This window comes from Hippoglossus stenolepis, chromosome 21 (assembly GCF_022539355.2).
Source record: "Hippoglossus stenolepis isolate QCI-W04-F060 chromosome 21, HSTE1.2, whole genome shotgun sequence".
Classification (NCBI taxonomy): domain Eukaryota; kingdom Metazoa; phylum Chordata; class Actinopteri; order Pleuronectiformes; family Pleuronectidae; genus Hippoglossus; species Hippoglossus stenolepis.
This window is the reverse complement of record NC_061503.1, coordinates 18,674,806-18,697,573: the sequence shown is the minus strand read 5'-3', so window position 1 is coordinate 18,697,573 and position 22,768 is coordinate 18,674,806. Positions and strand designations below refer to the sequence as shown.

Genomic DNA, 22,768 nt, shown 5'->3' with positions numbered 1-22,768 from the left:
TTAGATCCATATCAAAGTGCGGCAGTGAGTCTCGAGATATCACAAATTCCGCCATGTTAGGGATTCCAGACACAACACAGGAGCTTGCGTAGCTGCAGGAGATGACGGCTCTGCGGGCGTCCCAAAGGTCAGTATAAGGACAATACACGTCTATGTTGTCAATGATGGAGGTGCCGTCGAAGCCCCCAATGACGTAGAACTGGTCTTCTATCACCTCCAGGCAAAAGCTGCTGCGTTGGGAACACATGGGGCTCAGCAGCTGCCAGGTGTTGGACTGGGGGTGGTAGGCCTCAACATTTGACAGATGGCTGATGCCGTCGAAGCCACCGACCTGGAGGAGGAAAATATTTAGGTCAAGGGTTTGAATGGAGAGAAAAAAATGTACCTTGTGTAGAATACACAGAATAAAGTAGAATGAGGTTGGATTAGTTTGACATGTGGATTAAAAGGTCTAGATTATTATTTGGGTAATTTGGTTTAGATGAACAGATGATTCTCTGATGTCTCCTTAAATCGGGGCTTGTGGACACTTGGATGACACCACAGGAGCAGTATGGAGGCACGTTATGTTTTTCTGTTGTTTTATTACGTTTGAAGTCTCTATTGGATTCTGCTGCAACAAAGTTTACCCCTTAAACTCCAGAACTCAAACCCTTCACCCACCCACCCCTCCATCGGCCAAGTGGTGAGTAGATGAGGGAATTTTCATTTTTCGTTGAACTATCCCTTTAAGAAACTACGATGGTGAACACAGTGAATATTACACAAAGTTAGCATGCTAACATTTAGCCAGGCGCGGACTCCTACTGCACATTACGTTACTTGCTTTTCTTCAGTTACACAACATCCTGGATTTACATTTGCACCATTAAATGACCAATTAATCTCATCAAGTAGTTACACTGATAAAATATGCACATTTGTCTGTGGTTAAAAATAAATCTCGTTATAAATACAAGGTCTATCTTGGCGTTTTCCTCTCACACATGCACAACACAGCAGGAAGTTCTCTGCACAAACGCGTTCTGCAGAAACTGGAAAACCTCTCCCTCGGACATTTGCGTTCACACATGCACCTCCTCCGGAGAAAACACTGACAAACTACGACGTTCAGTGCAAAGCAGCTATAGTCTAGTCTTTTTGGGTGATGTGGATGTCAGCAGTGTTTCGTGTACTTACTGCATAGATTTGATCATTATATGCAACAACTCTCAGTCCACGTCGCACAGTGCTCATTGGGCTGGTCATTGTCCAACGGTTGGTTTCTGGATCGTAAAATTCAGCCGTCTGCAGGAAATCGGCCCCGGTGAAACCACCGCAAACGTATATCTGAGGAGACAAGGAGCAGCAGTGAGTACCCAGGTCTTTTTTTGTTTTTAACTGCTGACTGTGTTTTCACACACAAATAATACAGAAATATTACAACTACAAAAGATAATACTACCTATTACTACTTATTATTATTTCCATATATAACAAACCTTGCCATGCAGTACTGTGCAGCTGGCGTCGCTCCTCAGCAAGTACATGGGTGCAATAAGTGTCCACTGGTTGGTTTCGGGACAGTAGCGCTCTGCAGTGTGGAGTCGAAGAAGTCCGTCAGAGCCGCCAAGGGCATAGATGAACCCGTTCAGCACGGTTACGCTCACGTAGCCGCGACAGTAGTGCATTGGCGCCACCTCCTGCCAGGTGTGTGTCCTCAGGTCCAACCTGACCACGCTGTTAAAATAGCGCTCTCTCGCAAAGCCACCGATACAGTAGACATAACCATTGAGGAAGGCTGTGCCATGGTGGGCCCGAGTATACTCCATCTTGTCTGAGATGTTGATACAGTGGTCAGCGATGGGATCGTACGCCTTGATATCGCAACATTGACCGCCGTTGTTGCAGCCTCCAGTGACCAACAGGAAGGCATTAGGCACACGAGGACGGGCGAGTGTGTTCCTGAGACCACACGTCAAGGGTTCTATTGTGGACATGTGCCATATCATACACATGGAATGTTCAGCTATTTGCTTGCACTCAGCGTTGCTCTTCACCAGCTTATTGGGGATCACCTGGGTCAAAATGTACGCTCTGCTTGTCAGGCCCAGCCGCACCTGCACAGGGACAAGGGAACAGAACTTGTTGATATCACGTCAAACTTATAACTATATTGTTAGTATATTTGCAGTAAATCTAGACTTGTGACAGAAAGATATATTACCTGAGACAAAAGCACAGCAATGTTTTGCTCTCGTTCTCTGGGTATGTGGGCGATCCAGCGCAGGATTGCATCAAACACAATACTTTCATTCCTCACATTAAGTTCATCTCTGCCAATGAATACGGTAAGCTCTTCCACAGAGAGCTGCAGGAACTCGTCAGCGGGAACGACCTCCTCAAAGTGCTGGATGATGTAGCGGAAGGCCTTGCACCGCAGCTCGGAGCTGTGGCAGATATTTGTGAACTGCCAGATGCCAACGCAGTTCTGTGGGCATATGTGCGCACCGATAAAGTGGGAGCATGCTTGTATGATGCCAACTATGTTGAGCATATCAGCTGTGATCATCAACTCCTGCACGTTGTCCTCTGTCGAAGTAACAGAGCCAGTGTATGCAAACTCAATGATGATCCGCAGGATGTCAGGAAACACGAGGGGTATGTGGAAAACCTCGCCTGTGTTTGTACAGTGTTTAAAGAGAGCTCTGATGGTTAGACGGGAGACAAGGCAGAGATTTAAAAGAGATATTCAACCATTTCACACGGACAACTACAATATAAACCAGTTTTAGCAAGGGACAAAGTGAAAAGGGAAATTCTGGCAAAGTTTGGAGTTTTGAAACAGCTTTAACCAGCTTACTGAAAGTAGGGACTGCATTCATAGAGGATGGTCCGGTGAATTGGAAACTGAACCTCCTCAACTTTGAGGATGGCGTCACAGAACAGTCCTGCCAGGCGGAGTTCATTATACAATGTTCCCTTCATTTGAATTTGTATCTGGTTTGTGTTCTCCTTCCTTCTTCTTTGTTTGGTTTATTTGCGGATGGCAACCAACATCAAGGGGATTGAATATAAGTCATATGGGATAAAAGAATTGTGTATCAAACAGCTGTGGGATCATAGGAATTTCGGATTCCGCAATTCTGAGGTAAAAGGACTGTAGGGTTGTTGAACTGCATCACATCAAAGGAAACATGTTAGCTAGATGATAGGGAAAGCACTCATTCAAATCCATAGTTCTGATAACTTAACTGAGGAAGGCAAGAGATGAAAGGCAAGGAGGAGATCAGCTCATCCTGGAATTCTTGAGAGAAGGGACGATACTAGAAATCGAGGAGAGCAATAGAAAGATCTGGGCTAACATCTCCAGGGAAGGAGGAAATCAATTATGCAATGCTAAAGCAGGTAGGTATGGAAAGAGGCGGCGATTGAAACCAGGGAAGTATCCATCAGATCAAATGAACTATAGGCCAATAGCACTGACAACACATGATTACACATCACAAAAAATCATTACTGAACGATTAGCATTTTATATGGAAAGTTCAGAGTTTCACAAATGTTAATACTTCCTGGTTATTGTCTCCTGTGATGGTTATTGGACACACGTCATCATCTGGAGCAGAGGAAAGTCTGTTTTACTAATTGTTGTTCGTTTTTCTTTTAGTGTTCGTGTGCTTTCCGCATTCCGCGCGCAGTTCATAGCAGAATACACAGAGAAAAGGATCTTCTGGCAGTTTCAATGTGTTTCTGTCCAATATGTCCCACTTCCTGTAGGACAACCTTTTCAAAATAAAACAACCCAGCATTTCTGTTGACTGAATCTATACATTTGTTTTTTAAAGGTTGATCTGAGCTACTGTGTGAAACAGTTTAGTCAAAATGGTGCTTGTTGGGTAAACAGAGCCTGTGACTTGGGGGTTAATTGAGCTAATGGTCATTGTATCACTGCACACATACACAACCACATGTACACACACACATACATAGACATGCATACATACACTAACACAAACTCTTTCTGTGTCCCTGTTACAAGTTCATGTTGATGTTTGATCACCGTTACAAGTGTTACAATGTTAACGTCATAAATACCTTGTTGACTGATGTTAGGTTTAAGTCACACAAACATGCTGTAAATGCTCAAAAGTACCTGTACACATACATTCTTCCTGTAGCAAACACACAAAGATCACAGTTTAATCCTTCACCAACTTTATTTGATGGGTCATTGTTCTGAAACCATAATAATTAAATAACTTGTTTTAATTTCCATGGGTACACAACCACCCGAGGGATGTATAGTAACTATTGTTTGAAACAATTGATTCAATTCAATTTTATTTGTACAGGCACTTTACATAGAAGGTCAAGACCTCAAATATTTGATAGAGAACCGAACGGTTCCCACAATGAGCAGCACTTTGGCGACGGTGGAGAGGAAAACTCCCTCATTAACTGGAAGAAACCTCTGGCAGAACCAAACTCAATGTTTTGCAGTAAAACCATAAAATGTAAAAAGTGGCTCATCTTACCCAGTTCTCGCTTACTGGTATTTATTTGACTATATAAGACTAGTTTTAAACAAGGAAATACTGTAGTTATACCAGAAACCTCAGAAAGTGTTAGTCAGAGTCCCATGAATTCTCGTCAAATATGTCCAAATTTAAATATGGCAGTGAGTCTCGAGATAACGTGTAGTCAGCCATGTTGAGGATTCCGGTCACAACACAGGAGCTTGCTCCGCTGCGGGGGATATCTGGCATAGAGATTTCATACCACACGTTAGTGCGAGGATTATAGACTTCTGCCATTTGAGTGATGGCGGAGCCGTCATAGCCCCCAACGACATATATCTTGTCATGTATCACATCGAGGCAAAAGTTGCTACGGCGAGTCAACATGGGGCTCAGCTGGTGCCAGGTGTTGGTCTGGGAGTTGTAGGTCTCAGCAGTCGCCAGACGGGAGTGACCGTCACAGCCACCAACCTGGAGGAGGAAAAGGATTTGAATACACAGAATAAAGTAGAAGGCAGTTTGACAGTTGGACTGGTGGATTAGAAGGTTTACATTCTTGTCTCTCTTCTATCAGGAATAAAATATCTCAATCAGCTAGCGGGTGGAATTAGGTGCAGATGTATAAGTAATCCTCTGACAACTTCTCTAGCGCCACCATGAGGTTGACATTTGTGGTTTTAAATAAAATATCAGATGTCAGCAGTGTTTTGTGTACTTACTACATAGATTTGGTTATTATATGCAGTAGCACTGAGTCCACTTCGATTAGTGCTCATTGGGCTGGTCATTGTCCACTGGTTGATTTCTGGGTCGTAATATTCAGCCGTCTGCAGGCACTCGGTCCCAGTGAAACCACCGCAAATGTATATCTGAGGAGAGAAGGAGCAGCAGTGAGTACCCAGGTCTTGTCTTGGTTTTAATAGGTGACTAATACTACCTATTACTACTTATTATTATTTCCATATATAACAAACCTTGCCATGCAGTACTGTGCAGCTGGCGTCACTCCTCAGCAAGTACATTGGTGCAATAAGTGTCCACTGGTTGGTTTCGGGACAGTAGCGCTCTGCAGTGTTGAGTCGAACAAGTCCGTCAGAGCCGCCAAGGGCATAGATGAACCCGTTCAGCACGGTTACGCTCACGTAGCAGCGGCGGTAGTGCATTGGCGCCACCTCCTGCCAGGTGTGTGTACTCAGGTCCAACCTGACCACGTTGTTGAAATACTCCACTCTGTCAAAGCCACCGAGAAAGTAGACATAACCATTGAGGAAGACTGTGCCGTGATAGGCCCGAGGATACTCCAGCTTGTCTGAGATGTTGATCCAGAGGTCAGCAGGGAAATCGTACGTCTCAATATCGCAGATTGGATTGCCGTCGCTCCAGCCTCCACTGGACAACAGGACGGAATTAGGCACACGAGGACGGGCGAGAGTGTTACTGAGACCTGACCGCAAGGATCTGCGTGAGTTTTTGTGCCATATCATTTGGAGGGACTTGTTTTCTATTTTCTTGCACTCAAGGTTGTTCTGCACCAGCATATTGGTGATCACCTTGTTCACAATGTACTCCTTGCTTGTCAGGCCTAGCCGCACCTACACAGGGACAAGGGAACGGAACTAGTTGATATCACGTCAAACTTAAAACTCTAAATGCCTGATCTACTAAAGTTTGAGCATGTAAAAACATGTGCAAACATGATTTCACCAGCAAAAAAACATGCAAGTTGATCTACTAACAGTGCGCACTGAGAATTGCATGCAGAATAACACGCGCTGTCCATCCAGTAGGATTAGTACTAAATGGACAGCACGTGGTATTCTGCACACAATCCTCAGTGCGCACCGTTAGTAGATCAACTTGCATGTTTTTTTGCTGGTGAAATCAAGTTTGCACATGTTTTTACAAGCGCAAACCTTTAGTAGATAAGACCCATAGTATATTGGTAATAGGTCAATGTGAACTCAAACTGAAGCAGAACTTAAGGCAACAGTGTTTTTTCCAAATGAATCAAGCAGCAGGTGTTAAAGCAGTCAGGATACATGCTGGAGATTTGCAGTGAATCTAGACATGTGACAGAAAGATATATTACCTGAGACAAAAGCACAGCAATGTGTTGCTCTCGTTCTCTGGGTATGTGGGCGATCCAGCGCAGGATTGCTTCAAACACAATACTTTCAATCCTCACATTAAGTTCATCTTTGCCAATGAATACGGTAAGCTCTTCCACAGAGAGCTGCAGGAACTCTTCAGAGGGAACGACCTCCTCAAAGTGCTGGATGATGTAGCGGAAGGCCTTGCACCGCAGCTCGGAGCTGTGGCAGATATTTGTGAACTGCCAGATGCCAACGCAGTTCTGTGGGCAGAGGTGCTCACCGATAAAGTGGGAGCATGCTTTTATTATGCCAACTATGTTGAGCATATCAGCTGTCATCATCAACTCCTGCACGTTGTCCTCTGTGGAAGCAACAGAGCCAGTGTATGCAAACTCAATGATGATCCGCAGGATGTCAGGAGACACGAGGGGTATGTGGAAAACCTGGCCTGTGGTTGTACGGAGTTTAAAGAGAGCTCTGAGGGTTAGAGGGGAGACAAGGCAGAGATTTAAAAGAGATATTCAACCATTTCACACGGACAACAACTACATAAACTTCCATATCAAAAATTCGGACAGAAACCAACAGTGCCCCCTTGTCCCTGTTGCCCGAGGATTAATAAATTAATCAATAAGATGAATATTCTCCCCACTGAGAACAGGTAACGAGCTTACTGGAAGTAAAGGCTGCATTCATAGAGGGTGATCCTGTGGATTGGAAACTGAACATCCTCAACTTCGAGGATGGCGTCACAGAACAGTCCTGCCAGTAAATTATATTGTGTTTCCTTCATTTAAAATGTCTCAGGTTTGTGACATCAACAGCTACTGAGGTTTGGGTGTTTGGTCTTTTGGCAACCTCAAAGAAAGTTGAATCTAAGAGCTCTGTTGATCAAAGGATAAATTGGATTCTCTAATTCTGAGATCATTGGACTGTGGAATAGTGTTGTTATATAGGGAACTATAGACTGTATAGACATATTTTCCTATAGTCCATAGTTTTAGTTTTTCCTTATAACTAATATTCAATCATCTACATCTAGAGAATGTATTTATATACATGTACAATGAACTGTACTGTCAGCTGATTATTTGCTGTGTTGAGAATATTTACAAGTTTGTAAATAAAGTTGGAGAAAAAATATAAAAAAGAAATATATAAACAAATATACCTTTCTCCGGTTCCAGAAGTAAATTTCTAAAAAATCTTCTCCATTGATGTTTCATAAAGTCGACCAGCTACGAGATTAACCGTGACCACAAAACATTTCCAAGCAAAAATAAAATATTGGAAGACTGAGTAAATAATTATGAGTGCAGGAACGACGCATCCCATAAACATGTTTTTCTTAAAAGTCAGACTTGTGGCGTCTGCAGGAGAATATAACATCGTTACACATTCAGCAGCTTGTAGTGAGTCTACCGTGGATGGTTAAAATATTATGGTTGATAGTCAAAGTACATTTTTATTTTTCTGTGCAATCCGAAGACAGAAAATGAATCAGCAACTGTTTCAATAATTCATAATAATAATCCTCTGGGTCCAGCTTCTCAAATATATAAAGATTTGTTCTTTCTTATTTTATGTAAATTGAATATTTTTAGAGTTTTGCTGCCACTCGGACGACAAACATTACATCAGGTCTTTTTCACAACTTTCTGTATGTTCACAACTTAATAGACTAAACAATTGATGGATCAAAAAAAAAATCTAACACTGAAGATAGGGCTGCAACTGAAGTTCATTTTGAAAATGTATTTATTTTCTGTTTAATCATTATCTCAGTCAATCATTTGGTAAATTAAATGTAAAAAAAACTGATTTTCAGAGCCAAAGTTATATCTTAAAAATAATAAATATTAATAACTGAGAAGCTTGAGCCAGAGAGTTTTCTAAATATCAAATCAGTTGCTAATCAGTGAATTGCCCGGCCTCATGTGCTCCACAGTACGAGCTGATCAAAACATCACAACCCTAATAATGGACGAGAGTGATTACAACTTTTATTAAAACATGCCATAAACAAAGTCTGAGATAAATCAAATCCACAAACGATAAAAAAGAAACTGACAATATTGCACTTGGATAAAAATAACAAAACAAAGTGACATTTAGAGTTCACACGAGGTCAAAGTGCTCGTTGTGGATCGAAGAGCACTGAAAATGATTTGTGAAATAAATTAAACAAGAAGGTTTTAAAAACTACAGATACAAGAAAGCTGGTTTACTGGTGTGAACTCTACGGCAGCACCACTTTACCCACTGCCTGTAAATAACGATCAATATGACCAGTACTGTACACATCATGTCACATAGTTCAGAGGTTAATGGTGCGTTTGGCCCACGACACAAAGACTCCTCCTCCCATTTCGTTTTTTTGTTTTAAAGCCGAATTACAGGGTTGATGAGCGAAATCCCAAATCACCCAGACGCCTCGTTGAACGCGTCAGGCTCCGAGGCTCACGATGAAATATCAATAATTCATGGGCACATTGTTAATGTGGCACTCGATTACGTGTTATAAGTTATTGCTCGTGAAAGCTGTAGAAAAAAAAGCAGTTAGAATCATAACAACAAACACAAACAGTATTGGATTCAACAGCCTCATTAAGAACACATCGATTGCATAATATTTCCCTTCTTGGATTTGTATTTGGTGCAGTCGTTTCACAAATTGAGGGGGAATCTTCAGACGTGTCGCCAGCAGAGAGGCCTTCGCCATCTTTGCACAAGCCAGTGAGCAAACAGCGGACACAGTAACACACGAAACAGACAGGAACCTCAACGGCAGCAGGAACGAAGCACAAGTGTGAGAACAGCGTACAGAGAGTGAGCGGGGAGGGGCGGCGCCCACGGGGAAACAGCACTACAACGTTTTACGGTGTTAGACATTTGCGTTGCCTCTTTGTCTCGGCTCTTCCTAGATGTGGTTTTCCGTTGCAGGGCAGGTGTGTCGGGTCAGGAATTAGGGTTGGGGGGGGGTCACACGGCGAGGGGCACTAAGCCTGCAGAGGAGGCAGCAGGAGGGGCGGTGATGGCCGTCAGGCGGCCAGGTTCCAGTCCATTCACGGTCCTGCTGCAAAAACACAAGAGAGGGACATTAAAACAGAAAAGGTCTCTCACAGAACCATGCGTGTGCACGGTGTGTGTGCACGTGTGGCTAAATATGGAGCTTGACAGCAGAAACTGGTAGAAGGGGGAGCGTGACAAGTGTTTCCCCAACGGACTGGTTCTACTGGTCAGTTCCCACTGTACGGTTTGAGTCCCAACGCTGGAAAACACAGAACAGAGACCGACACAAGCAGGAAGTGTGTCGACTGCACAGAAGAAAGTTTGTTTCTTTATCAACATGAAACCAACATATTAAATCTTCAGTATGCAAAATGAAATGAAAGAGGTTTACTACTGAAAATCAGATTTAACTGTGGAACTCTCTTCTGAATGGAAACATGAACCTGCCTCAGTTTGATAAAAAGACATGAGACGGCTTGGCTTCATCTTTAGGAAGCATTCACTGGAATCAAGATTCCTTAATTATTCTTTGACAAATCTACAAAAATGAATAAAAAAAAAACATCCTATCTCACAATGTTGAACAAAAGGAAAGAAATGTGCATCCACACCGTAATTGAATGAGTCGTTTCCTGATCTACATCTAAATATAAGTTCCTTAGACAGGAAGAGCATCTATCAGATCAGCGTAGCGTTGGAAGGCAGCTCACACCACAACCACCCTTTGAATAGTTAGCATCCAAGACGCCACGTTAACCCACAACAATGGTTTTTCTTCTACATGAAGAAAAAGAGGTTTGTTAGAAATCAGCGCCAGCCGAGGAGCTACGATTACCCAGAATCAACCCAGGGAATGTGACCTTCTCTGTCCTGAAAGAAAACGCACTCAGGTCTCAGATTCTCCCCCACATCAGACACGTGACAATCCACCACAACGCTCCCGTCACAGACGACACGGAGCAGTTCAGGTTTTAGTTCAACTCACGCTTTGTCATAATATGACGTATGGAGCGACTGCGAGTAGTTGACTGTGTTTGCGTTGAGGACGTTGCCGTTGTCCAGAGCGAACGCCTTCCTGGCTTTTTGGTCCTTGGCAAAGTTTCTGCAAGCTGCAAGTTTGGACTCCAGCGCCTGTGGAGAGACAGAAGACGATGAGGACGGCGGTTTCTCCTTCGCTGTGGAAAGACAGGGACTTTGGACATGAAGGTGTGACGGGGGAGAACCAGAAAACACGGTGAGAAGGAATCACTCACCCCGACCTTCCGGAGTAAATCGCTGACGATGTTGAGGGCTGATATTCTCGCAGAGGGAGTCAGCGGCGAGTTGCTGCCGTAACAATTTGATAGAACTGAGCAGGAGAGAGAAAAGAAAATACTGTGAGCAAAATGATTCCTGAGACAATCATGAATCATCACTGTAATTTCCGCGTAAAACAGCAGAGAGATGTTTATTTTCTTGTTTCCATCGTGAGGTTTGTTTTTATTCAAACCACAAAGAAGCCGAGCTCATATTTCCCTGCCTCTACTTGCATAATAGAACATATATTTTTGTTAATGAACTTGAGGGAGGAGAAGCTGCAGCGACCTGTCGAGTTGGCAAAGGCGTTGTCCAGACCTTTGCTCAGCGGGGTGGCCGGGAGGGAGAGCGAGGCCTGCACAGCGCTGTCCATCTTCACGTTGTCCTGTGTGGGCGAACTCGGAGCCGACGTCCTGGTCACATCGGCCTGCCGCTCCCTCACGGCCAGCTCCTGCCGCAAATCTGCAGAGAAAAACATCCGGTGAGGACACAAACCAAAAGACAGTCCTGCACGAGTCTGTTGAGAGAGCAGATATTTGAAACCGTCCCAGTGGAACACAGAGGAGCGGAAACGCAGCATGTTGATTATCGGGGAAAATCTAGTCAATATCACCTCTGGCTTCATCCTTAAACCGCTGCACGGACACCAGGAGAGACTCCTTCTCGTCCAGCTCGCTCTCCAGGAAGGCGTTCCTCTCGATGGCCTGGTTCAGACGCTGCTCAAAGTTCTCCAGGGACGAGATAGTAGCTCTGAGCCCGAAGTCAGAGGAGGCAGAAACATTCAAAATCAATTAATCCAGCTAAATCCACAAAAAATAACATTTCATTTGGTTTCCATAAAAACATCGTACTCCCTATTTTCTCATGAACGATTATTCAAGTACTAATAAGAGATCAATATCTCAGGCTTGTGCGACAGCCATTCAATCAGGCCAGGAATCAATTGCACTCTCGCCTCTGTTAATTATTAGAATTGCAGCTCGGGCAGCGTATCATCACAAAGTAGCTGGAGGCTGTGAAATGAGGGTTCTGTGCTTTTTAATTCAACTGAGCAGTAAAACGCGTTCAGACCTTTTGGCTCTCTCCAGGTCGTCGTTGGACTGTTCCAGCTCTCGCACGTATTTGTGGAGCTGCTCCTTGATGCTGCGCGTTTGTCCGAGGTCGTCCTCCAGCATGGAGACCTGTTTGTAGCTCTGAGAATACTGCTGCTCCAGCCGCTCCTGCAGGACGAGCAGAGGACGGGTCACATGTATGAGCTCCACACAGGACACATGATTCAACACAGATCTTATCATCCATTTTTCATTTCCCTTTTCCTCCTCTCCTCTGTTTTGACCTATATATCCACATCATCCTGTAAACACTGGTGGGCCTGACCTATATCTGCTGTTACTGTGGCGTCTGAGCACACAGCGGCAAAACACAAAAACATCAGAGGAAACCAGTGTGCGCATCAGAAAATATCACAACATTTAATAAAAAAAACTCAATATTACAGATATTCTCCCCGTTTTTAGTTTTCTGAAGCGACTGTGTGTTTGGTAAATTGTGTTTTTTTATGATTTCTTTGTAAAATGTTGTGTCCAAAATGTTTTCTGAAACATCGATGTGGTTTTGTTTCTGTATTTATTTTCTTTCTTCATTGTGAAATGTCGTGTTTTCTTGAATGTTGTGTAGAAAGGTTTGTAAGATGTTGTGTTTTTCTAAAATGTCCATGTTCTCTGAAATGTTTTTAGTTTTATCTAAAAATGTTGCGGCATTATCTGCTTTTTCTAAAATATTAAGTCCAAAATGTTTTGTTTTCTAGAAAGTTTGTGTTTCTAAATCTTTTTATCTTTAAACTGCCAACAACATTTTCTGTTTGCTGTCAATCTGGAAAAGTGAAACCCGACTCGACACCTTGGCACCAACGTCTCTTCCCGGCTGGAGACGTGATCTCGGAAATGCGCCGCCTGCCTCTCGGTGATTATGGAGCATAAATAAGAACGAGAGACACAACCTGATGCATGATTAATGAGAGTCGCACACATCAGCTGCATCGCGCTGCAGCACGGGACAGAGCAGGTGTTGAGATGGGACGTCAGATTAGATTCACAAACCGTCTCCGGAGCCGTGATCCTCACTGAGGACGTTTGACCTGAACCATGAGGAATAAGTCAGAGTGCAACTGAAAACAACTTCATCTGCTTCTCTTCTCATGACCTGTGAACTCTCATGTATGAGCAGAGCGCTGCAGGCCACCAGGACAAATAAATAAGTGCAGCAGCTGTTACAGCGAGACGTTGTCCTCCCTCCCACGGGACTGCGCTCAAGGACGGGTGGTGATATAAAAAAGGCATCAAATATTTAATTCAAGGAGACACGAGGACACGCTGGTTAATATGTTGTTAAGCTTAGACGCGTATACAAAATGGGGGTCACCTCATAAATTTTACATTTGCAGTGAAAGACACATTCACAGCTGACGTCCTTAAATATGACACCACAGGGACGTATTTGGGTTTTTGAATATTTCTTAACATCGAATCAAATCCCTTATTGAATCTTACATGTGACATTTCAACATTTTCATTTGTGACGGGACTAAAGTCCTGTTTTCTTGCTCGTGAAGGCAGAATCACTTCCTGTCTCAGTGTCAGAGCTTCACGTGGCAGCCGGAGCTGATAAAACCCTTTGGATCCGTACCCACCGGACACAGAGAGACACGGCAGCAGTTACCTTCAGCGACTCCACCTCGTTCTTCACTCTGTGGTTCTCCGACTGCACGTCCTTCAGACGATGCTCGGCCTGACCCAGCTGTGCCTCCAGCTCAGCCTCCAGCTCCCTGCTCCCCTCCTGAAACTCCAGCAGCTCCTCCTGGGCCTCCTGGAGGCTGCAGACACGGGAGAAAGCATCAGAGGGGCTGGTGTGTGAGGCTGGAGACACCATGATACCTCCATCAGCTGTTACACTTGGAAAACAGCCCACGTACAGTCAGACCTGATTTATCACTCGTGTGGAAGCAGTTTAGGATATTTCAGTTTTCATAGATTTAGTGCAAAATCAATAAACAGGCCTGTAATAATGTTCTGGCTTCTCCCTCATTGCATCAGCAGCCATTTAGACTTAAGTTAGATTTAGTTTGAGATACGCTCCCTGAAATGTCATCACAGTATTGGAGGTGAACAGAATTTAGTTTCGAAAACTCAACAGTCAAATATATTTCCAGAAGCCAAACAGTGTTTTCAGTTGTTTTCTGTTGAATAGTTCGGCTCCGTCCACACCAGCCTCACAGTGTTTGAGCCCTTTAACCCCCCCGATATCTGTCGGAGCGAGACAATTTAGCACGAAGCTAAAAGTGCAGGTGGGAAACTCAAACAAAAAGAAAGCTTGAAAGCTGAAGGTCGTCACCGCAAACGTGTTTTTTGTGCTCAACTGGTTAAGTGTCTGCGTACGATGAATCATGATTCATCATCTTCTGATTCATCTGGTTCATCTCGACATCCAAGAACAAAACCAACACCATCATCCTCTCCGGAGCCGCATCGATACCAAGTCCAGCAAACAGAACCTGTCACTGCACCCTAACCCAAACTGAGGTTCCACAACAAGGGATTTACCAAGAAATGCTCGTAGGAAACAGGATTGATATTTTACACATTCGGTCCCCGGCAGGTCTCAGAAGGCGGATCTCTCCCACTCAGAGCGTCTGCAGAGAACATGTGACTGTGGAGCAGATTCATCAGGACTGAAGGTTATATAAGTATGTTGACATGGTCATGGATGAGCACACATGGACACACACACACACACACACACACACACACACACACACACACACATCACGTGAGTGCTGGACGTGGCACTGAGCCAGAAACTCCATTTCCAAACGCTGGTGTTGGGCTCGGTGGAAACCGTCACGTTGAACAGGTTGAATAAAGGTTGAATAGATATTCACACTGGAGCTGCAGCTTCCCAGTTAGCATCCTATATTCTGAATGCTCCGGTGCACGTGAGGTGTCAGCAAGACGCACTGAGGTTTGGTTTTTGATGTTGATGCACATATCTAGTTTGTTGTTGTTATAAGATTGTTAAATCTGCTATTGAAGACCATGTCACACGTTCAAATAAGCTACTAAATGCACATTAAGGTGTTTTCGTTTGTCAGCCACACTTAAGAGTGAACTTCAAACTAAATGTTCAAACTGACGTGGACGTTGAAATGCTCAGAAATAATGAAATGTAAACTCTCACGTCACAACTGAACAAACTCTGATGAAGATCATGTGACATGATCCAAAGCTACTAAAGCTGTTGTCTCTCAGGTCAAGAAGAAACGTTGAGGCTCAAGATTGTTGGAGCTACTAAAACACCAATGAAACAACATTAAGCCACATATCATCAGTGGATGTAGAGAAGAAAACTACGGTGGCCCTGAAGTGCAAATCCCAATGGCAAATAAGAAAACACGATGGACACTCTGTCAACATGTTTTGTGTTTTATTGTTGTTTTTGCAATCATGTATTCTTATCTGCCGTTATGTTTCCTTCTTTGCCGTTGGATTCTGTGATGTGTTGTTGTGTTCTCTGTTTTGAGATCGAGTTTTCTTATCTGTCGCTGTGTCCTTGGGTTTGTTTAGAGCCACCGTAGAAAAAACACTTATATGACATATACGACACAAACGGGACGAACGTGGCCTCGACTCTGCAGGAAGCTCATTGTCTGGAGACTCTTGTACAACCGGGTGTGAGTCTCATCTTGTTTCCTTTACTGTCGACTGTTGAGATTTCAATTAGTGTTTTTTTTAAATTAACTGAGAAGCTGTGAGATAAGAATTGAACCTGGTCCAGCTCATTTTATCAGCCTTAACGTTTCCACACAACAGAGAGAGAACAACAACAACAACCAACATGGGAGGACAAAGACCAACGAGAGGCTTTTAGGTTTAATGTGAGAGACGAGGTTTCCACGACTCGTCCCACATGAGACTCTTGTGTGAAACTGGATCTACAAACTCTTTTATAATGACAGAGCGAGAATGGTTTAAAGGTAGATCACACTTTCCTGAAGTGAAGTGAAGTGAGAGCAGTCGTTTCCACGGAGACAGAGAGACCGTGGAATTTAATTGATGTGTTTTTTAATTTGTTTTGTTTCTCTCATGTGCATCGAGGAGGTTTAGGACCTGTACTGCAGCCACCAGGGGGCCATCGAGGTGTTCATCACTTTTGGGAGCCGGCATGTCGTCCATCTTTATTTACAGTCCATGATTTCTCCCCAGATGTTGACCCAGTGTGCCGCTCCTCGCTCCCTCTGCAGCCAAAACGTTCCGTACTTTGAATTTGACTTATCGTCGTTGGTTTAGGTCCTTGAGCAAGAAAAATACAGAATAATATAAAATAATAATTAGTTACTTACCCTTTCTTGTACTTGAGGGAAAGAGCTTTCCAGAAGTCGATCTCCTCGTCTTTAGAGGAGAATCTCGGGGTCATATCTGCGTCCATGGCGAACGAATCTGAAGGGAAAATCAAACTGCAGGTTAATAAAAGAAACTGAGAACACAGAGGAAACACTGAGGCCTGGAGCCGCATTCATCACAGGGACAGTTGGAGTTAAAGCTGCAAACATCAGCATCCCTGTGAGCAGGAGCCGACGGGAACAGGAACAAAGTGTTTCTCAAATATCTAAACATAGAAATATGTTAAATAGTCTCAGACATTGATTGAGAAGATATGAGTTGACAGAGTTTAACCTTTTTGAGGGAACTCTGTGACTTTGACAGGTCAAGTCTCCTTTAATAGAAGTCGCAGAGTCACAGCTCTTTTATTTATGGACTCAACAACTTCATTCATCCAGTGAATAATTCATCTTTAGACTATAACCATGGAGGACCAGTATTAAACAGAGGGACAGGTCATCCAGACCACAGTCACAGAATTAACACAATCCTCTGTTTGTCTTTAATTTGATGTTTTCTATGATTCATATATTATCAAAATGTAAATGATCTTTAAATCGATATCTATACATAACCTACTGATCTTAATTCCTCATGCTTAGTGAGGAGCTTTAAATCCGAGGGGCAGTGGCCCAGCGTGCTGGCCACACATCACATCCGCTATCAGACACCAGAACAATATTAGAATAAATGCGTTTTAAATATGTCAGATGTGCTCATCGCTTCTCAATCTGATCCTGAACCAGGAGACTCGTGTTCTAGGGAGAGAGGAGCGGAGGTGATGCTGAGCTCAGCCCGAGGATCCATCATCCAGATGTGCAGCAGCTGCAGCGTCAGCTCGTCCGGTTCACGATAAGAGAGGAGAAGAAACAGTTCGTGTACCTGAACATCGGAGAGGATCAGTCCATCGTGTCCGCGGGTCCGAGCTGCTGAGGCCGAGCGGCTGCACCGCCTGTCCGAGGATCCGAGCTCAGCGGGAGGCAGCGCAGCGGGAGTCCACCCCAAAACCAAATACACACTTCACTGCTCATCAGAGCCGGGGGGAACGAGACAGATCCAATGAGATGAATCACATCAAATAATGTTTTAAATAAACAATTGAAGGAAATACTATGCTAAAATAATCACAATTGTATATTTTATATCATGAATAGCCTGAGTTATTATGTATGGGAGTGTACCGCAGTGAATCAAATATAGTTAAACTATTTGAATTTAAATTAAATGTCAAATATTAGACCTTAACATTTTATTTTACTATTATTTTATTTCATTTTATTTGGAAAATCATATTTGTGTTTTACAGCAAGAAAAAAAAAAAGATGTTTCACTGATCTTTGTTGATGATTTTAATAAAAAATACACCAGAGGAAAATTTCAGTTTTAGTGTGGACTTCCCTCTGTGACGTCACAGACGTCACGTCCTGCGCGTAAGACGTAATAAAGGTCAAACTAGCGCCACCTGGTGGTCATACACAAGAACAGGGTGTGTGACATAGACTATAAATATATAATAATATATACTAAATATAATGATACTAAATATAATGATAATATATGTATATATATATCCTTTGATGATACAGAAGATGAGTCTTGTATGTCATCAAAGGAGTTTCTTCACTTAGCAGAGCTGGATTCCAAGACTCAACCACAACTCCAGCTTGATCCTGTAGAACGAAGTCCAGGTCCTGGTCTAGACTCCAGATCCTCAGACTCAGACATTTCAGACTCCAAATCCAGACCAAGAACTGCCTCCTCGTCTTCCTCATCCTTCATCCAGCGTCTTTATCACCATGTCATACGTAAGTCTGAATGATTGCGACCCACTAACAGCCTAAGGTTTTATGAATTGAAGGACAATGTGTGAACTGAATGTGACTTTGAATTGGAAATGGTTCAATTTACATTTTATTCCTGAATCAAATGAGAAATTCAGAGTTCCCCTGTTGAACAAGGCCTCATGGCAGCGGTTACAGCTTCAGACCAAATCCAGTTTCCTCCTCACCCTCCTTTACGACCCCCCCCCCCTCCTGTTGGCTCCATCACCTGAAACACAAAGCAGCCGCGGCGGTCTGGCCGGTAGCTGCTCCACAGCTCAGGAGAACAAAGGGTTACCAGGATATGAGCTTTAACAAACACTGAGGCCGGCAACTCGCTGACACTTCCCTCTCTCTCTGTCGGAGAGCTCGAGTTTAGACGTGGAGAAAGTTAGACGGAGGAAAGTAGGATGGAGAGAACTGACAGGTTGGGAGCAGAGGGGAAGAAAGAGGAGGAGGAAACTGGGACTAGTTTATTTCACCATGTCGTGGAGCAGAGGAAGGATCTGCCTGATGAAGATGTGGTCGGTATTTCATCAACGTTTGTCTTTATTGTTTTCCTGTTGCATTCTGGGATATGATGAGAACTTGTAGATCATGACACACATTTCCTTTTTTCTGACAGCTCCTGGTTTGAATGTGTTGCAACAAATTTGATATAAAACGTGTTCCGTGTTCGAAAAACAGCCTCATCATTTAAAAATGCATGAGACAATGATCTGTGTATATGTGTTGACCCGTTCTGACACTTTCCTTCTTTGTCTCTGCAGAAGATCGTGCTACAGCGACTCATCCTGATTGGCCGGCTCCCCCACGATGTCGCTGACAGGACAGAACTGGGAGGTCAGCCAGATAATTACCTGAGAGCCACAAAGGCCGAGTTTGTTTCGTCCACACAGACGGACAGCTTCCAGACGTGAAGGGTTTTCACTTTCCTTAGAAACATCCACACAATGTTTTGCAGCTGCCGTTGAAGCAGAGAAACAGTCTTGTTGCCTTTTGTTGAAGTGCTTTACAGCCTCCACACCTCTGTATGTGAATGTATCTGCAGGGCGTCCTTGTAAAAGCTTTGTGTGGCTGCTTCTCAAGGAGTTCTTCCATAAAGACTCACAGTGAAATCCCCTGGAGACGCTGGAGCCGTGTCGCCAGCAGCACTGAGCCTCCATGTGGTCGTCAGGAGGCTCCGATTCTCTGCCGTCTGCAAACTGACTCCTTCTTCTGCTGTTTTCCACACAGACCATTATGACAGACTCCACTTCCAGTTAAGCAAACAGCACATATGGGATCAGATGACGGGCCTGCTGCTCGTTTATCCGACCTGCGTGCTGCACGTCATCGAGGTACGTTTTCCCTCAGTGACATCTTCACAGCAGAAGGTTTGTGAGGTGAGATCTTCTGCTCACGGTCTGTCGTGTTGATCTCTTCCAGTCGTCCAGGGACGTTCTGCTTTCTGTTCTCAAAGATCTCAGGGACATGCAGCTGCAGACAGACGGGTAACGACCACATGATCATCAGACCACACACACTATGTACTGTAGCTCATTCTGACTCTTCACCCAGTGACGCCTCCAGGGCCGCTGCAACAGGTTGGGCAAAGCAGGCAATTGTCTGGGGCCCCCGAGCTTAGAGGAGGGGGCCCCAAAACAGGATTTAGTCAAATGCTTCATCGTTCGCTCGGGTTTCAAATTAAATCAAATATTAAAATCAGGCCTGATGTTAATAATAAGCAGGACAATGGATCTGTAAACTGACAGGAGGATAAACCGCCCACACAGGAGCACACAGGCCTCAACGTTTGATCACTGCTTCTCCGTGACACAGTAAATCCTCTCCCACCCTCTCAGGTGCCTGATTGAAGCTGCAAAGGTTGTGTCCATGGCTCATGTCCATCACAGCAGGATGTTCCATCAGTGGAGCTACAAGGTTTGTCTTTGCATTCATTCGAGACAAATCCAGAGGTCTGAGATTACAAATGTCACCGTGAGCCTCCAGAATATAGTGAACAATTCTTCCCGTGTCCCGTGTGGACGTTCTTCCTCATTTGTCACCGATCTGTGTGTTTTCAATATGAATCGTAATCTGTATCCCTGGATGTGGTTCGATGGGTAACTGGTGTCCCGGGCTGAAGGTGCTGGATGCAGCTGATGTGGACCCAGTGAATGAGGGGTTCGAGGAGGATGAGGACAGCACAGTGACGCTGGTTTGCAGTCTCCTGTCAGCTCTGCACAAACTGGCCGAGCACCTCGAAAAGCCCAAGAAGGTGCGTTTTATAACAGTGAAATGATCCTGTTGTTGTGAGTTTCTCTCTCTGACCGTGGGAACTCTGCTCTCTCAGACTGTCCCTGGATCGGTGCCGGACGACGCTCCACAGCTGCTGGTCTCTCAGGAGCTTCCAGGGAAGTTGTTGTCTCGAGACGAGCTCCTGAGTCCACAGCTGCACCTGCAGACGTACGACTCCCCCTTGAACATCAGCTTGGGCTCTGGTAAGAGCTGCTGTGTGAGGAGTGACTTAGAAAACTTTATAATAACTGTGCTCGTTTCTGGTGATGAATCCAGTCACAGAAAGTGAACTTGACAACATGAAATGTGTGCCAACAGGACAAGTTAACCGAAGCAGCAGCCTCAACACAGTTTAACCTTTTGGACAAAAGGTCAAAGGTAACAGCTCATCTCACATGTTTCATCGACACTGGACTTATAAACCCTCGTCAGTTAAAAAACTAAAAATACATATGCAGATTAATTTCCACAGGTTCTGAGATTATCTACTTCCCCTCTGAAGTAGTTCCACTGTCTGTGAGTGGTGTGGATGCTTCAGAGCAACAGTGATAACGATCCTTGCTGCTGAGTTTTCAGCCACACGAGCTGATTCCGACTGAAATATCTCAAGTAGAAGAAGAGCCAGACGTTCATGGTCCCCAGAGCAGAGGCACATCTAGGATCCTTCTAAACCTGGGGGCCTGAAGGGGGACACATGTTAAAATGTTTGCTGTCCCTGCAGAATCCGAGTGGTCTCCCTGAAGCTCCTCGGATGTGACTCCTCAACGCACAGAGAAATCAACAGGACGGGTTTAAATCGACACTTCACAACAAGAAGCACAGGAGATCCAAGTTATATAAAAACATTTTTAATAGATTGAACATTCGGATGAGGATTATCTTTTCTTCTTCTTTTATCTTACACTCTGTTCCTCTTGGTGACCGGGAGATAACACGTCGGAGAAAAGGCATTTTCCTTTTCCCCCCGAACGTCTCAGCTTCTCTACAGTTTGACACACAGAACTTTTAAGTCTTTAAAGATTCCTCGATCGCTTAAAGTGTTCCCTTTTTATTTTGGCCCCCGTTACTTGGAAGTTGAACTGAAGCAAATTAAAAAAAGGAAAAGATGGGAGATGTAGTTGCAATGGCTGCATGCATGTACAGTAAAAGCATGTCGAGTAAAAACATGTGCAGCAGGTTTTTTATTCCTCATCGTCTGATTTCAGTGTGAATTCATTAAAACAAGTTTTAATTTCCTAACAGACGTCTGATGTGCTTTTTTTTAATAAAAAATTTACCGGTGGAAGATACTGTAAAACAGAAAATACACATGAGGTGGAAACGAAAAGTAAATCATGAATATAATTTAAACACAACCGTGAAGGGTTGGACTAAAACAGGGAGCACTGAGTTATTCTTCTCTTGCAAATCTTGATCTATTCACTTATTTAAAAAAAATAAATACGCGCACATTAAGATAAAAAGATGAGACACATTTCATAGGCATGATTAAAAGAAGCATGCTGCCGAGTTTCACACAGGACACGTCGAATCGAACACCTTCCTCCCTCTAAAATCAGGACGTACACACTTACTTTTCTGAATTAAATACCCCTCTACCCTTCTTTGACTTGAAACTAAGTCCACAACACAGACAATCCGCCCGAATCACGGCCTACGAGCTGCACACATCGTCTATCACCGGTACATTCCACCTATTTATCAAAAAAGAAAAGAAAACTGAAAGGCCTTCGTATATTTCAGTGCTCAAAGGTCATGCTTACAAAAGCTGTAACACTGGAAAGTCTCCGCTCGACAGGGTTATTGTTAGTAAAGTTGTTGTGGATGGTTACTGTATGTACAAGCCTCGAGCTGATCCCGTTCCCTTCGGTACAAAACCACGAGCGGCACGTCGTCACGCACGGAATCCAGACAAACACGCCACACACCGCTCAACACGGCCGACAAATTCAACAACTGACGTTTTTTAAATATTCAAATGAAAAAAAAAAAAACCCTGATTCAAACTGACGGGATCCTGTAACCGCTGTGAACTGTGGTGGAGCCGAGTCGACTCGTTGGTTGATCTGATTATCTGACCGGGTGGAAAATAAACTTGGAGCCATTTGTGATATTCAATAAAAATGATTTTGAATAGTTTCAGCTTCAACGTTTTCAGGATTTACTGAGACAAACGGTTTTAAACATCACTTTGAGCTTCAGGAAATTGTGATTGCTAGTTTGTTTTGTCATTTTCTGACATTTTATCGACCAAACGATCAATAGATTAAACCAGAAAATAATCTGCAGATTAAATAATGAAATATTAATAATTTTAGACCGAAATTATATAA

General features: G+C 43.7%; 4 protein-coding genes across 5 annotated transcripts; 1 reads left to right on the top strand and 3 right to left on the bottom strand.

Moving 5' to 3' along the window:
* Positions 1-11: 11 nt before the first annotated feature.
* On the bottom strand, positions 12-2,967 carry LOC118100955 (kelch-like protein 10). Its single transcript, XM_047338437.1, has 5 exons — positions 2,843-2,967; positions 2,207-2,687; positions 1,482-2,099; positions 147-331; positions 12-30 (listed from the first exon to the last, which is right to left on the bottom strand). Exons 1-5 carry the CDS (start codon positions 2,965-2,967, stop codon positions 12-14), a joined length of 1,428 nt encoding a protein of 475 aa, XP_047194393.1.
* A 1,331-nt stretch (positions 2,968-4,298) lies between these two features.
* Positions 4,299-7,737, bottom strand: LOC118100219 (kelch-like protein 10). The gene is made up of 5 exons (XM_035145065.2): positions 7,267-7,737; positions 6,589-7,069; positions 5,474-6,091; positions 5,219-5,368; positions 4,299-4,970 (listed from the first exon to the last, which is right to left on the bottom strand). The coding sequence occupies exons 1-5, from the start codon at positions 7,383-7,385 to the stop codon at positions 4,608-4,610; spliced, it is 1,731 nt and encodes a 576-aa protein (XP_035000956.1). The 5' UTR covers positions 7,386-7,737; the 3' UTR covers positions 4,299-4,607.
* An 845-nt stretch (positions 7,738-8,582) lies between these two features.
* ndel1a (nudE neurodevelopment protein 1-like 1a) lies at positions 8,583-17,352 on the bottom strand. Its single transcript, XM_035144822.2, has 9 exons — positions 17,218-17,352; positions 16,296-16,392; positions 13,619-13,772; positions 11,972-12,120; positions 11,514-11,650; positions 11,189-11,362; positions 10,858-10,952; positions 10,590-10,735; positions 8,583-9,668 (listed from the first exon to the last, which is right to left on the bottom strand). Exons 2-9 carry the CDS (start codon positions 16,379-16,381, stop codon positions 9,575-9,577), a joined length of 1,035 nt encoding a protein of 344 aa, XP_035000713.1. The 5' UTR covers positions 16,382-16,392; positions 17,218-17,352; the 3' UTR covers positions 8,583-9,574.
* Positions 17,353-18,398: 1,046 nt separating this feature from the next.
* Positions 18,399-21,261, top strand: LOC118100510 (testis-expressed protein 47). Of its 2 annotated transcripts, XM_047338302.1 has the most exons (9): positions 18,399-18,679; positions 18,926-18,998; positions 19,392-19,495; positions 19,584-19,648; positions 20,000-20,078; positions 20,284-20,415; positions 20,491-20,638; positions 20,754-20,813; positions 21,157-21,261. In XM_047338302.1, exons 1-8 carry the CDS (start codon positions 18,566-18,568, stop codon positions 20,789-20,791), a joined length of 753 nt encoding a protein of 250 aa, XP_047194258.1. In that variant the 5' UTR covers positions 18,399-18,565; the 3' UTR covers positions 20,792-20,813; positions 21,157-21,261. The 2 variants fall into 2 exon arrangements, with proteins under 2 accessions (XP_047194258.1, XP_035001604.1); XM_035145713.2 differs by lacking the exon at positions 21,157-21,261 and having other exon boundaries at positions 20,754-21,144.
* The last annotated feature ends 1,507 nt before the right edge of the window (positions 21,262-22,768 follow it).